At 32.7% G+C, this 14,322-nt stretch overlaps 2 protein-coding genes across 4 annotated transcripts; both read right to left on the bottom strand.

The window, feature by feature from the left end:
* Positions 1-48: 48 nt before the first annotated feature.
* On the bottom strand, positions 49-10,455 carry LOC109598327 (protocadherin Fat 3). Of its 2 annotated transcripts, none has more exons than XM_020014211.2 (6): positions 10,023-10,455; positions 5,236-5,325; positions 2,188-3,416; positions 1,061-1,518; positions 267-525; positions 49-218 (listed from the first exon to the last, which is right to left on the bottom strand). In XM_020014211.2, exons 2-6 carry the CDS (start codon positions 5,309-5,311, stop codon positions 123-125), a joined length of 2,118 nt encoding a protein of 705 aa, XP_019869770.2. In that variant the 5' UTR covers positions 5,312-5,325; positions 10,023-10,455; the 3' UTR covers positions 49-122. The 2 variants fall into 2 exon arrangements, with proteins under 2 accessions (XP_019869770.2, XP_049822216.1); XM_049966259.1 differs by having other exon boundaries at positions 49-209.
* A 1,593-nt stretch (positions 10,456-12,048) lies between these two features.
* Positions 12,049-13,967, bottom strand: LOC109598341 (uncharacterized). Of its 2 annotated transcripts, none has more exons than XM_020014234.2 (2): positions 13,225-13,967; positions 12,049-12,732 (listed from the first exon to the last, which is right to left on the bottom strand). In XM_020014234.2, exon 2 carries the CDS (start codon positions 12,704-12,706, stop codon positions 12,326-12,328), a length of 381 nt encoding a protein of 126 aa, XP_019869793.1. In that variant the 5' UTR covers positions 12,707-12,732; positions 13,225-13,967; the 3' UTR covers positions 12,049-12,325. The 2 variants fall into 2 exon arrangements, with proteins under 2 accessions (XP_019869793.1, XP_019869792.1); XM_020014233.2 differs by lacking the exon at positions 13,225-13,967 and adding an exon at positions 12,894-13,038.
* Between the last annotated feature and the right edge of the window lie 355 nt (positions 13,968-14,322).

Here is a 14,322-nt window from a genome sequence, read left to right as displayed (position 1 = left end):
TAACAAAACTAAAATCTATTTGTATATTCATTTAAAGCATTGCACTGTTAAAACAATGTATGAGTAAACAGTTATTAAATAGAAATATATATAAGAAAACCAAACTCTAGACTAACAGAGTTTTAAAAATAAACAGTTAAATTGCTGTTATCTAAAATCTTTGGTGTGGTGTCGATGTTGTTAATCGTTTCGGTACTCTCCGAGTCAGTCTGCAAAAACTAAATCAGGTTAATAATGAAACTGTGGACAACCAACAATTAGTTTACCTTGTCGTCCCCCCAACTAAGCTTCTTCACCCTGGTGGAGGAAGCGGAATGCGGCCACATGGGAGGCTGAGGAGCCGGATGGACTTTGGGACTGGGCAATCGTGACTTAAGCTCACTGGGAATGCCGCCCATGGCGGAAGCCGTAGGTGAGGCCACCCTCTCGTCTCCGAACATCGGGTTGCTCACTTTCCTTGGCCCCAGGTTTCCACCTGATTTCTCCGTCGGAGAGTTTTGCAACTCCTGGCCCGGATATCGTTTTCTGTAAGACGAGGAACTGAATGATTTTGTGTGTGTGTGTTTCGCGTGTTGTTTCTATTATCTTAATTTATGTGGGATGGGATCGTTGAAGAACAATGCGTTTTTCTGCAGTTGGAAACTGTTACCGTATAAATTGTTATATCCTTACATTGATTTTACGCATTAATAATCAAAAAGGAAGCGAAACGGCTTTTATTAATAGTTTAGCTGTAAATATTAATTACCAGCGGATTTTTTATTTATTTAACAGACTTTCCAATCATAAAATAAACATAATTGGTCTTAGATCCAACCTGATGTAGATATTATTAGTATTAAAATCATATTGTGGTTGGTTTAAATAAATTATAAATGTATTAAACAAACAGTTTATTACTTAATGCATACATATAAAATTGTAATCTGTAGTCTTAATTTAATATTAATTAATAACAAGATAACTTATTGTATTATGATTATTTCTTAGTTTTCTACTTATATTGTCATTGTTTCCTTTATTTATAATTTAATATTAATGAACTGATAAGTGTACTTACGCTTTGCAAATATAGGCAATTAATAAAGCAATGACAAAAGCCAGTATCAACAAAACGGCCCCCAAACCGGCCAAAAGCAGGGGACTTCCCCCAGTCCCCCTGCTGGCCACGATTCCGGCCGCATCTCCGGCCTCCGGAAAGTGCACCGTGACGGGCACGCTGCTCTTTTTGGGCGGCGTGCCTGAATCTGTGGCGGTGACCGCCAAATTGGCGATCCCCCTGTAGTCCTTGGCCTCGCGCAATCGCAGTTCCCCGGACGGGGTGATGAAGAAGGAGGTGGCGTTGATGCCGGTGAGGCTGAGGGTGAGCCTGTCGCTCTTGTCGCCGTCGGCGGCTTCGATGCGGCCGATCAGCTCGTTCGGCTGACCCGTTACGTAGAACTCGTAGTGCGGGTAGCGGAACCGCGGCTCCCACTCGTTGACGTCCTCGACTGTTATGTTCACCACGCTGGAGTCGTTCTGAAAAATGACAAAAACATATTTAAATACATGAATTTGTTTAATTTAAATCCAAAAGAATATAAACTATTATTTATGGCTCCGAAAAACAGAAAAAATATTTGTAAGTTTCTAAAATTACCGCTAGGGGAGTATAGTTCAATTGGTTAACAATAATTTTTAGGGACTTCCCCCAAAATTAAGGTTACTCACAATCACTTTAATTAATTTAAATTATCAAAATATGATTTTAGATAAAATTTTTGATAGACAAATGATCTTGATAATTTAATAATTTGTTTAAGTCATTTTATCTAATATTAATCATTCTCTTATTATTTATCTGTAAATATAATTTTAATAATAAAATTAATGTAACTGTAAATATAATATAAAAACATAATCAAATTTAAAAGTGAACTCAAGCTTGCAGGTCTAATTCTCAGGACTTACTCGACCACTATATTGTAATTAAAATCGATATGCCCGTTCACTAGACTAAACTAAATTACTAAATAACATATGCAATTCCAATTGAATGATTTCAGTATGGCGTACATAACTGTCTAGGACGCAAACGAATGGGAACCGATATTCCGTTACCCGCATCTATATATACTATATTTATGCTGTGGCCATTGGAATAACAATAAATTGAGCTCTTGAAAATTTATTTAAGGGGCTACTTACAGTGATTCCATCTGTAGCAAACACTTTGAAGTAGTACTCAGTCCTTTCTTCATAGTCCAGTTTTTTCTTTAAAGAAATCTCCCCCTTGGTGTTGAGGGCAAAGGTCTTTAAGATGTTCTGGTCGGACACAAAATACCTTAAGTCTTCACCGGGTCTGTTGTTTGACAACGTGGCTATGACCGAACCGATTTGCAAAGCTTCCGAAGCTTTCACGTAAAACACACTGTGCAAAAACTTGATGCCGTTGATGGTAACTTTGGTCACTGTTAGTGTGGCCAAGGCGTACCTATCAGGGTTATCCTGTTGGGTGGCACGAATTACCAGTGTGGCTGGATGCTGTAGGTCACCCTCGGTTAAGTCCTTGGAAAGGATTATCTTCGCCGAGTTCCTGTTGAGCTTGAAATAGGTGTAATCCTGGCCAATCCCGTTGAAGGTGTAAAACACCGGGGAGTTAATACCCAGGTCCTGGTCCACCGCCTTAATATCCCTCGGCTTAACATTGATGACAGTACCTTTTTTGGCCGGATCTTGTATGGTGGCGGTGTACCTGTCGTCCAGGAATCTGGGGTTCTGGTCGTCCGCATCTATGACGTTCACCGACAGCACCGTGTCCGTTTTCCTGGGCGGCTCCCCGTGGTCCTGGGCCCGGATGTTGACGTCGAACGTCCTCAGGGTTTCGTAGTCCAGAGGTTTTTTGAGCACCAACGTGCCTTCGAGCTCGTTCTCGAACTCAAAAAAGTCGGCGTGCGGTCCGGGCAACACGGAGTACCGCACACTCGAGAACGGCCCCTGCTGGTCGTTGTCGATGGCGTGCACCCCCTGCAACACCCTCGTGCCCACCACCGTCACCTCGGATATGTTCAGGACGTAGGGCGCGTTTATGAACACGGGGGAGTTGTCGTTGGCGTCCGTCACACGTATGTTCACCGGAATCACGAAGCCCGGGTCCACGGTGTGGAGCCTCTCGCATATCAGGTTGATGTAGACGGAGGACGGGCCGTCGATGCCTTCCTTGTCCAGCTGGCGTCGCAGGGTTATGTTCTTGGTGCCCGGGGAGATGGCCACGGGGCTGTCGGTTTCCTTGAGGTGCAGGGCTATGGTGCCTCCGGGACGGGGGTCACCGTGCACCCGGATCTGGCCGATGTTGGCGCCCACCGGGAGGTCTTCCGAGACGAAGAAGCTTTCGGATGACGCTCCATTTTCTAAGTAGCATCTGTTGTCTGTTAAGGCTGAAATAAATAGTAAATTATTGGCACTGGACTTGTATCTGTTTCCTGTCTAATAACTTATAACCAAACTAATTGAATACTTCCTTGCTCAAGAAAATCAAAAAATGTGAAGCCAGGAAGTATTGATTAAGGTTAACCTCATAATAATTTAACAAATCTCCATAATTAATGGACGAAATTGTGTTTTTAATTGTCTAAAATCTGTGCAACTAAATTGCTATTAGTTATTACCCTTTGTTAATAAAGAAATTTACTGCATATAAAATTTGATGTAAGCCTTATTATTACCTACATTAAATTAATGGAAGGAACAATAGAAAATATACATATGTCATATGTAAATAGCACTATTAAACAATTTAAATATCGTGCCCAAGAACTCTCTCCATCACTTTAAACTGTTGACGTGCCAAACAATTTTTTTCATAATAAAACCTCGCATGATAAATTATTGCATATCGTTTACATAAAAAAAACTGTTCTATCCTAATAACCCAAGGTGCATAAAAGTGGGGCACCTGAACATGCAACGTGTCTATTGACAATTTCTTGTTCGATTTTGTGCGAAATAGTAAATATAAATTGCAAATGAGTGGCCCAATTACTTGAGTTTGTTTAGTGAGAACTTTCTAGGATGGAGAGGAAAACAAAACGGAAAGATATAAATTTTAATTATCACGAGCAGTGATCCGATTTTAATATTTTTTAATAAATACTGTGTTGTTACAATTTACACTTGTATTATTGTTAATTGTAAGTGAAATTGTTTTCATTAATTGTGAAGTATAACTTATTGTAGTATGTACTAAATATTATAAAATATACAATGAATTGTTTATTATTTAAATTGTCTTCTGAATATAAAATCTATGTAAATGATTACTTATTTTAAGTACTAAAGTGTAGGTGTTAATTTAGCCCAGCTTTCTACTATATTTGGTGCCAAATTTTTTGGTACCTAGTAAAATATTAATGATTTTCTTCTGTCCATTAACACCAGTGAAAATTCATTGGTAAATTAGTTTTGGTCTTAAAAAATATATTATTACAACGTAAATATATGTAAATAAGTTTTTTCAAAACACCAATTAAGTACCTAACAGTACTACTGTTAATTTTTAATGAAATTTAAATCGTACCAACTAGAGTATGGAGGCAAATAAAGAAATGATATCATGCCTCAGAAGAATGAGCACGGTAACATCAGAGGCGTAACACAGCATCAGATAAACGTTGGTCGAAACCCGATTGAAAAAAAAGATTCCAGCATTGTTCAGCAACGATCACCTTGACATGCCAACGAATTAGCACCCATCCCCATTAAAATTCGATTCGGCGAAATCTCCGTGGATTTAGTGACCGGTAAAACACAGGCATAAATCGACGTCGAACGGTGAGACAGAGGAAGGAGGAACCACGGTGTCTTGAGCATCTTCCGCACCGCTAAGTCCACTTCACCTGTCTTTTGTTGTTGTTGTTGGGTTCGAGGCTCGTGTACCGCCAGGGACGTGCGTACGAAATGGAAACTTAATCGATTTTTGGGCTTGTCGGTCGCTGATTTTACAAGATGGCGGTTCGAAATTGATTGGGCTGTTATAGTCCGTTTGGCTTCCTGTGGTTAACGGCAGAAACCAAGTTGGTGTTGGTTATTGGGAAGAGATGATGTAATGACAGTTATTAAAGTAATTTAATTAAAAAAAATGTTCATAATACTTGTAGGTTTCTAAAACTTCCGCTAGGGGGCATGGCTAACAATTGAATTAGGGATTCCCCCAATTATAGAATTTAATAATTGATAGAATTTATAGTAGTTTCTTACCTGCAGTTAAAGAGCAGTGGAAAATCAACGTAAATGCCCACAGGGCACTTATGTAGGCGTCGTGCCACTTTTCCATCCTCGGATGGACATCTGAAAAAGATCAAAACGATGAATGAAATCGACAGATGCAGATTAGCCATAAATCTATCATTACGGTTCAGTTTTATTTATGGGAAAGCGCATAAATTGTGGACGATTTTATATAATGTTGATTATTATTGGTTATTTGGTTTGATTTAACTAGGCTATGCTCTAGAACTGAACCATCTACTGGTGGTATTTACGGTGAATTGATTGATTTAATAATAGTAAAAGTGAAGTGGGTTTTTGTTAAAGAAATAATGGAAATTACTTCCTCCTGTTCGACTCAATTGGAAAAATAATGATTTTAATTATCAACAGTTTACAGTTAATTGTAACAAGAACAATATTTGATCATTTCGTTAAATGTTAGCTATTCAAAATAGACATTTCGAAACGTAATTTAGCGGATTACAGGAGTTGTTTAGGTCTCATTATTTCGAATTAGCAGCGTGACAAATAATTAAAAAATTTTGCAATTCGCAAACGATAATATCAACATTTTCACCATTGTTCCATCCATTAGTAATAGAGGAAGTCTATTTGAAATAAAAATTACTAAATTACACGTTCACACTTTGGGTATTTATCATGAAGAAGTTTAAAATGATATTAAAGACTGGCAAAATGCAAATTCTGTTTGTCTATTGTTCACTGAAGGTTTAATACCTTTCAGAGAGGTACTACTTTAGTGAAAATATAAAATTGCCAATTACATAATCATTTAATTAACTAACTGGCTTTGCAACTGAAGAAGGAGATACTACATCTGACCTTCAACCTACTCTTCAACAGTTTACTAAGTAAATGGGCAAAATAAATAATAGACACACGAAGAACTACTTGGTTTATGTGGTAGAACTTTTTGAAGCTTCTTTTAAGATATTAAAATCCTTCTTTGTTTAAAATAGTGTAAGTGTTGATCCAGGAGGTCTACCAGCTTCAACCCATTGTCCAGATTGGAGACAATTATCATAATTAAGACATTTTTAGATATATGTAACATTACAATCTTAAAAAGGTACATTTGTCTTGTATACAAGAAAGGAATTTAAGTAACTAACTGAATCTGTAACTGAAGAAGAAGATGCACCCGACCTTCAACCTTTTCTGCAACACTGTTTTAAGTAAAAAATGGGCAAAATAAATAATAGACATATGGAGAGGTATCAGAACTACTTGGTGGATGAGCTAGAACTTCACGTTTAATATTTTGAAGCTTATTTGAAGTTACTAAGATCTTTCTTGGTTTGAAATCGTTTAAGTATTGAACCACCAGACCTACCAGCTTCAACCCATTATTCACATCTGTGACAATTATCTTAATTGACCCATTTTTTGATGTACAATCATTAGAAGGCTCATTTACCTCGTGGACAAGAAGGTGGAATCCATTTTGATGAAATTCATTGAATGAAGCCTCTTTCTAGTAATTGATTCATGGAAGTTTAATGACTTTAAAGGTTAATATTGCTTTAACTGTTTAAATACAAAAACAATGAATAATAATTAGATAAGAAGAGATAATTTGGCAGTAAAATTATAATAATTACTTAAAAAAATAAGTGATCTAATTTTTGCCAATAAAATTTCAATAATGGAATGCATAATTAAAATTAAAACAATAAATGCATTCAAAATTTTTGTGGGCCTGTCCCAATTCTTTGGCAATAGAATTTTAACGATGATACGCACCAACTTTAATTAAAACAATAATTCCAATTAACACCGGCCACACAATTATGTTAATGGCATTTTTTGTTTATATGGGTACAGCATTGTTGGGTCTAATTGGCCCAAAATGAAATCGGTGTGAATCTGCTATCTGTGCACGATTAATAAAAAAAATATCGTGACACCGTAAATGAATTTTCACCATTCTCTCGAAAAAATTCGTGCGCCTTCACTTCGCAGCACATGTGTGCGTGGAAAGCACGACGATGGTGCGAAAGTACTGCTACGATTTTGACTAGCACACTTACGGTCGAAAAAATCGATTCCATTCATCGATTGGGAGTTGAGAAATAGGAAAGGCCGTCAATTAATGGAAATTTTAAGAGAAACTTAATTATGAAATCCATTTAATTTGCAGTCTGCATCAGATCGAAGGTGATGCATAACGGATATGCAGCTGTGTTTTACTATTTATAACATTCCTTTCGGTGTTGATGCATGTGGTGTTTAACCACAAAACAGCTTTGTCTTATTGTTGCTGAGTACTTGGGCTAACCTACATTTTAAACCACATCAACGACTATTATTGTTATTATCAAAATACTGACCGCAATAAAGATATTATAATTGAAATGTTTGTTTATGGTTTAAATAAAAATTGGTTCAGATATTCTGTTGGTACATATTATTTTGGATAAATTAGCGGTATAATTGTTGTAGAAAATTTTTCAAGTACAGTAATCCTAATTCAAGTTAACATAAATTATAAAGGCACAAGAAGTGACTCAGAAAATGATTCTTACTGTAAAATTTCATTATTTATTTAATAAATTTAATTTTTGATCTGAGATTTTATTTAATTGGATTTTACAATTTTTGTAATATTTTGCAAGAAAAAATTATAAATAAAAAAATATATATAAATATAAATAAAAATTTATTATTATATATATAAATATTATTTCAAAGATAAAAGTTTTTAAATATTTAATTCTTACAAATTTTATTGGTGATTTTTATATTTAAAATTAATATATGTAAATATTAATAATAATAATAATACACTTTTAATAATTTATATAAATAATACAAATATAAATTTTAATTGTTAAAATTTAATACTAAGTAAGAAATAATATTTAAATTCAAGGTAAGTTTCCAACAAATTTTATTGGTGATTTTAGTGTTTTAAATTTAAATGTAAATTTTAAGTGCTTTAAAATTGGAAATTCTAATTTTAAAAACTAATAAAACTAAAATGATGTATTGAGAAGTTAAACCTTGAATTGAAGTTGATGTGAAATAGAAATCAAATAATAAACATATAAATTTCAAATTTTAAGAAGTTATATACAAAAATTTATAAACAATAACATTAAATAATATTAAACATTGAATTGTTAGAAATTCTGTTAAAAATTTTAATAATTTTATATAAAAATATAAATATAAATTTTAATTATTAAATACTAAATAAAAAATAATATTTAAATTTAGGTTGAAAGGTAACTTTAAATTTTAATTCTTACAAATTTTATTGGTGATTTTAGTGTTTAAAATTAAATTTAACCATTTAATTCTTGTAAATTTTGTTTAGTGATCTTTGAATTTAAGTTTATGTGGAATAGAAATCAAATAATAAACAAATTAATTTTAAAATTCAATAATTTATGTAAAAAATTGTAAACAAAAACATTAAAGCCTATAAATTAACATTAAAAATTGAATTGTTAGAAATTTTGTTGAGAAATTTAATAATTTATATAAAAAATATAAATATAAATTAAAAAATACAAATAAAATGTTAAATACTAAGTAAAAAATAATGTCTAATTTCAAAAATTGAAAGATAAGTTTAATAATTTAATTCTTACAAATTTTATTGGTGATGTTAGTATATAAAATTAAAGTTAAACCTTGAATTCTTGTAAATTTTGTTTGATGATCTTTGAATTTAAGTTTATGTGGAATTGAAATCAAATAATAAACAAATAAACTTCAGAATTTAAAAATTTATATAAAAAATTTGTAAACAAGAACATTAAAGCTCAAAAGTTAATATTAAAAATTAAATTGTTAGAAATTCTTTTGACAATTTTAATAATTTTTAAATAAAAAATATAAATTTAAAAATACAAATAAAATGTTAAATACTAAGTAAAAAATAATATTTAAATTCAAAAAATTGAAAGGTAAGTTTACATATTTAATTCTTACAATTTTTATTGGTGATTTGAGTATTTAAATTTAAATGTAAAGTGCTTCAAAATTAAATCAAAATAACATAAAAATTCAAATGTTAAAAGCAATATTTAATTCTAACAAATTAATTGTTGGTGATTTTTGTATTTAAAATTAAATGTATCAAAATTACAATATTAAAAAGTAATAAAAAAAATATTAAACAAAAATATTAAAATATTTAATTCTTGTAAATTTTTTGGTATTTTTAAAATAACTAATATAAAATTCTAATAATATAGTTAAAATCAAAAATTTGTAAATAAAACATTAAAACCCAAGATAAAATTATTATTATTATTATTATGTCTAGTTTTACTTTTGTTCCTAAACATATTAGCTTATATTGGTGTTTAATTATAATTCGATTATACTTTAAAAAGTTTAGATATTGTTTTTACTAAAGAATTTTTTATGTCACACACTATAATTAAAACTTTATAAGTCAATATCATATTTAAAACATGTTTTTTAAACAATATAATGATATGATGATAAATAAATTGTAATAAATAGTAATATAATATAAATAAATATATGAACGATATGTATTTTGATAGATAATTAAGTTAGTTAAATGTTAATTACGCGATCCACAATCAAGTACAAAAATCGTTTCAAACAAACATACCATTACCATGTAAACATTTCCGCCACATGAAAAAAGCGTATCTCTATCGAAACTTCCCCGAAACGTTGGCCAACACATTGTTTCGCAACATTTTTCCGCCACAGTGCAAAAACAACGGGCACATTACGAAATTCGGTGGCGCGGAAGTTACCGTACTTACCACGGTCTCTTGATACGCCGGTTGTCTTGGTTACTGGAGCACATTGACGATGACTCACTAGATAGATCACCAACGACGATTAATAAGCTCACCACTCCTGGATTCCCTCCGAATCGATCACTGTTTCGAGTACACACAATTGTCACAACCCACTCTCAACCCCAATAATATTCAATTGCCACCGGCACCACCACCGGCAATGTGTACGGCGTCGTGGTTACCGTAGAAATGAAGCAATCCGCCGTGGATTCACGCACCTGTTCCCCCGTGTTCAGCGACCGTGCACACAGAAAGCTCCTGATTACCATTTCTCGGATCGCGGGGCTCCACTTGTGCTGGCGGGACGACGCACGATCACGGAGGGTGGCTTCTCACGTGGGAAACGGACACTGCGGCGCTCAGCCACTTCCGTCTTCATTTTTTATCATTTAGAGTCTCGTAACCGTCTTTTTCCATTAAATAGTTCAGCTTCAAACTGTGTACTGTGGACAAAATTGTTTGAAAAGTCAATAACTTTGAAATTTCTAATAATTACAATTAAAAAAATCATATATCAGTCTATTTTGACAATATTTCAAATTGAAAACTTAAATGAAAACCTCAAATTAATCAAATATGTAATTTATTAATTGCTCAAGGATCAAATTCCTGATAAAAGAGTAAAAATTAAAATTAACATATAAACTTAAATAAACTCTATTTTAAAAACTTCTGGAAAATGTAGTGAAGAATCTTCTGCCTCTTCGCATAAATCGACTTCTTCTGCGACTCTAAATCAAATACCATACTCTCCATGGCCTCATCAGAAAGATCTAAATTCGTCGACTTCTTCCTATTATAGACAGCCTGTAAGGCATATAATCTTTTGATTTCTTTTTCAGCTTGTATTATGTTCTCAATTGAATGAATCAAGTCCGGTTGATTTTCAAGAAATTTCATCACATCCCTTATGGTGTAGGGCCGAAGGAGTTCCATGGATATGCCGAGGAACTCAAAAACTTCTATGTCAGTCACCATTTTGATTACTTGTATCTTTTGTTAATGTAAAATTGTTTTTTTGACGCTTGTTTGTGATGTAACGTAACCCAGCAATTAATCAATTCGTTTATTAGAATAAAAACGTAAAAAACAAATTTAACTTTATCTATCAACATGGAAAACCTTAAAAAGTAAAAAATTAATTGATAAAATAATATTCATAATTATAGAAAAAGTCAAGAACCAAATTCCATAATTATAAAAAGTGATTGGATTAAATGTTGTTTCTTGAAAAATTTCACCAATATTTTATTATTTAGGGCCCAAGTAACTCCATAGATATCTCCAGAAATTGGAAAACTTCCATGTCAGCCAACATTATATTACTATTTTGTATTTTGACAGTTGTTAAGTAACTAATCATTTTGAAGAAATTTTTCAAAATAAAATCTTAATTAAAAAACTCAAATAAGTCCACATAACAATTTATTAATTAAAGTCACTCCATTAACACATAAATACAAAAATAAATTACATATCACAAATAACCTTATTCAAGATTTAAACTCAAGTGATATATAGACATAAAAACTAAACTATTTTAAAAAATTCTGGAAAATGGTGTTCAGAATCTTCTGCCTCTTCATGTGAATTGCCCTCTTCTGCACTTCCAAATCTCTCACCAGTTTCTCCATCACCTCATCAGTAATCTGGAACTTCATCGCCTTGTTCTGATTGTAGACAGATTGCAAGGCATACAATCTTTTCATTGCCTTTTGAACTTTTAGCAGGTTATCTATGGCTTCAAACAAGTCCAGACGGTTTTCGAGGAATAGCATCACGTCCCTAATTGTGTAGGGACGAATGAGATCCAAGGACATGCCCAGAAGTTTATAAACTTCCCTTTCAGTCACCATTTTGCTGTGCGTCTTTCAATGATGTGAAAATATTTTTTGACAGTTGTGAGGAACCAACCAATGGAGACTAGATTAATGACGTAACCTAGCAACTCCCACGTAACCTTGATTCAAAAAATTCAAAACTCAAATAAGTTAAATTGGTGTTTTATTAGTTAAAAAATACATAATTATTATGTACTAGTCCATTGACAAATTAATATAAAAGTAATTGTATACACCTCTAAAAATCAAGTAGTACTATCATACATTAAATGCTTTAGCTAATTACTGACACAACTATACTTTTAGTAAAACTTTTCTTATTAAAAAATAAATTTAGTGACTTAAGTTAAATAAAACCTATAAGTAATAAAAACAAATTACACACATCTAGTTATAATGTTGAAGTCAATGTTCAAATTAGTACTATTTCAAAAACTTGACATAAATCAAGCTCTTAATCTTCTGCCTCTTCACGTGAATGGTCTTCTTCTGGGATTCCACATGTTTCACCATTCCCTCCATCACATCATCATAATACTTCTTACCCATTGACAAATTGGTCATCTTCTTCTGATTATAGATGCCTTGTAGGGCGTAAAACTTTTTCATGTCTCTTTCGGCTTTCATCATGAGCTGCAAGGAATTAATCAATTTGGGCTGGCTTTCGAGGAATTTCGTCACGTCCTTCATTGTATAGGGACGAAGGAGTTCCGGTGATATGTTGAGGAATCGAAAGACTTCGGTGTAGCCCGTCATGTCGTTGGTTTGGGCCTGGCTGCGGCGTAAAAAGATTTTCTTGGACATGATGGTCAGTAATTATGGATGAGTATCTGAAATTAAATTAAATGCAATTAATTCTTAGTTTGTTTTTTTGACTGGACACGTGGTAGGTCAAAATATTGTAAAAATATTAGTAAAATTTGTGAATATTTTTACAATAAGTACGTACCGAACTAATAACCTGCTTAATCTGTTACAAATTAAAACTTACGTATTAATTAGGAATTATAAAGCAGCCAATAATTGATATTGTAATAATGACGAAAGTATATGTGAGGTCTGTATGATGGTACAACTGCTACGACGTGCAAAACTAATATACAGAATGTCTCAAAGTATTTCCAAATCAAGTTGAGGGAAGCTGACCAAAGTACCTTCTAAAATTCACTACAAGGATTGCACAAAACTGACAGGTTGTAAAAGAAATGTAGGTAGTACCATCTTTATTTGACAATGCTAATGTTCTTCAGTAAATTTATGTATAACTATCACTATTTAGAACTGACCACAGTTTGGAGAGTAAAACTTAATTTGGTACTTACTTGGAGAGAATGAGCTCTGTCCAAATGTGCCTCCTCAAATTTACAATGACTCCAATAGACTCGACAGTGTGAAGGACTTCCACAACTGAAAGACAACGATGTCATTACCTTTTGGAGCTTGTAGACACTTGATGAAGATGCTTTTACTATTGTAATTTGAAGTACCGCACACACTGTCCAGAATTTGTTAATAGTCCCAGAGAGTAGTTCAAAACATTGAATACACTGTCCATAGAACTCATTAATACCCTTTCAAGTTGATGTTTTAGTTCCAATTATAAAGTCATGGCCTTATGAATTAATTTATGGTACAACTGGTTGACAATATTCTGTCTTTTGCCATAAATCATCCTCTTCCTCTCTTCTACATGTTTGGCTATATCATCCATTAAGCTATCAGTATGCACAACATCTATCCTTGCATGGTATAAACGTTTCAATTTAGCATACCTGACCTGTAAATACCTAAACTTCCTCACTTCATGTTCAGTTTTTATCATAACGTTCAATATTTTAATAAGTTCAGGATGGTTGTTGATATATAAGGCCACATCCTTCGTTGTACAAGGGCGAATAAGTTCCAAACTGATGCCGAGAAAGGAAAGAATTTCACTTATATGCACCATTTGTCTGTAAAATTGTTGACAACCTAATTAGGCAAAAAAATACTTTCATTTAGCATTATTTAATGGTATTAATGGTCATTGATGGAGGAGGCACAATTGAAACGTCCAAAAAACAAGCTGGACTAAACATTTGACATGTCTAAAATGTATACAGTAGTGGAAGAACGTAGAAAATATAATATAATATGAATTTTGATAATAGTTATATATACATCCGGTATATACCAATATGCAGCCAACATAAATTATTTAAATTCATTCTATATTAGGATATTATACTGATATTAGTATTTTGGAGTGGAAAAAATGGAGTAACTTTTAAATATTTATTAATTAATTTATTTCATTTGTGAATTATCAATTGTAAAGATGCCCAGAGGAAAATACTTCTTGGACCCAAAAAAAATTTAAATACAATGTAAGGGGAAGATAAAATTATAGTTATAAAGATTTTTAAACATTTTTAAGTGTT

The sequence above is a fragment of the Aethina tumida genome, chromosome 4, assembly GCF_024364675.1.
Source record: "Aethina tumida isolate Nest 87 chromosome 4, icAetTumi1.1, whole genome shotgun sequence".
Classification (NCBI taxonomy): Eukaryota; Metazoa; Arthropoda; class Insecta; order Coleoptera; family Nitidulidae; genus Aethina; species Aethina tumida.
The sequence above is the reverse complement of the archived record's forward strand: the minus strand, read 5'-3'. Positions and strand labels throughout refer to the sequence as shown.

Excerpts from the sequence above, each read along its gene's own strand:
- LOC109598327 (XM_020014211.2), bottom strand. The coding sequence starts at position 5,311 with ATGGAAAAGTGGCACGACGCCTACATAAGTGCCCTGTGGGCATTTACG. Across the intron at positions 3,417-5,235 it reads CCACTGCTCTTTAACTGCAG|CCTTAACAGACAACAGATGC; the intron begins GTAAGAAACTAC and ends TATTTATTTCAG. Across the intron at positions 219-266 it reads TTAGTTGGGGGGACGACAAG|TTTTTGCAGACTGACTCGGA; the intron begins GTAAACTAATTG and ends AACCTGATTTAG.
- LOC109598341 (XM_020014234.2), bottom strand. The coding sequence starts at position 12,706 with ATGTCCAAGAAAATCTTTTTACGCCGCAGCCAGGCCCAAACCAACGAC.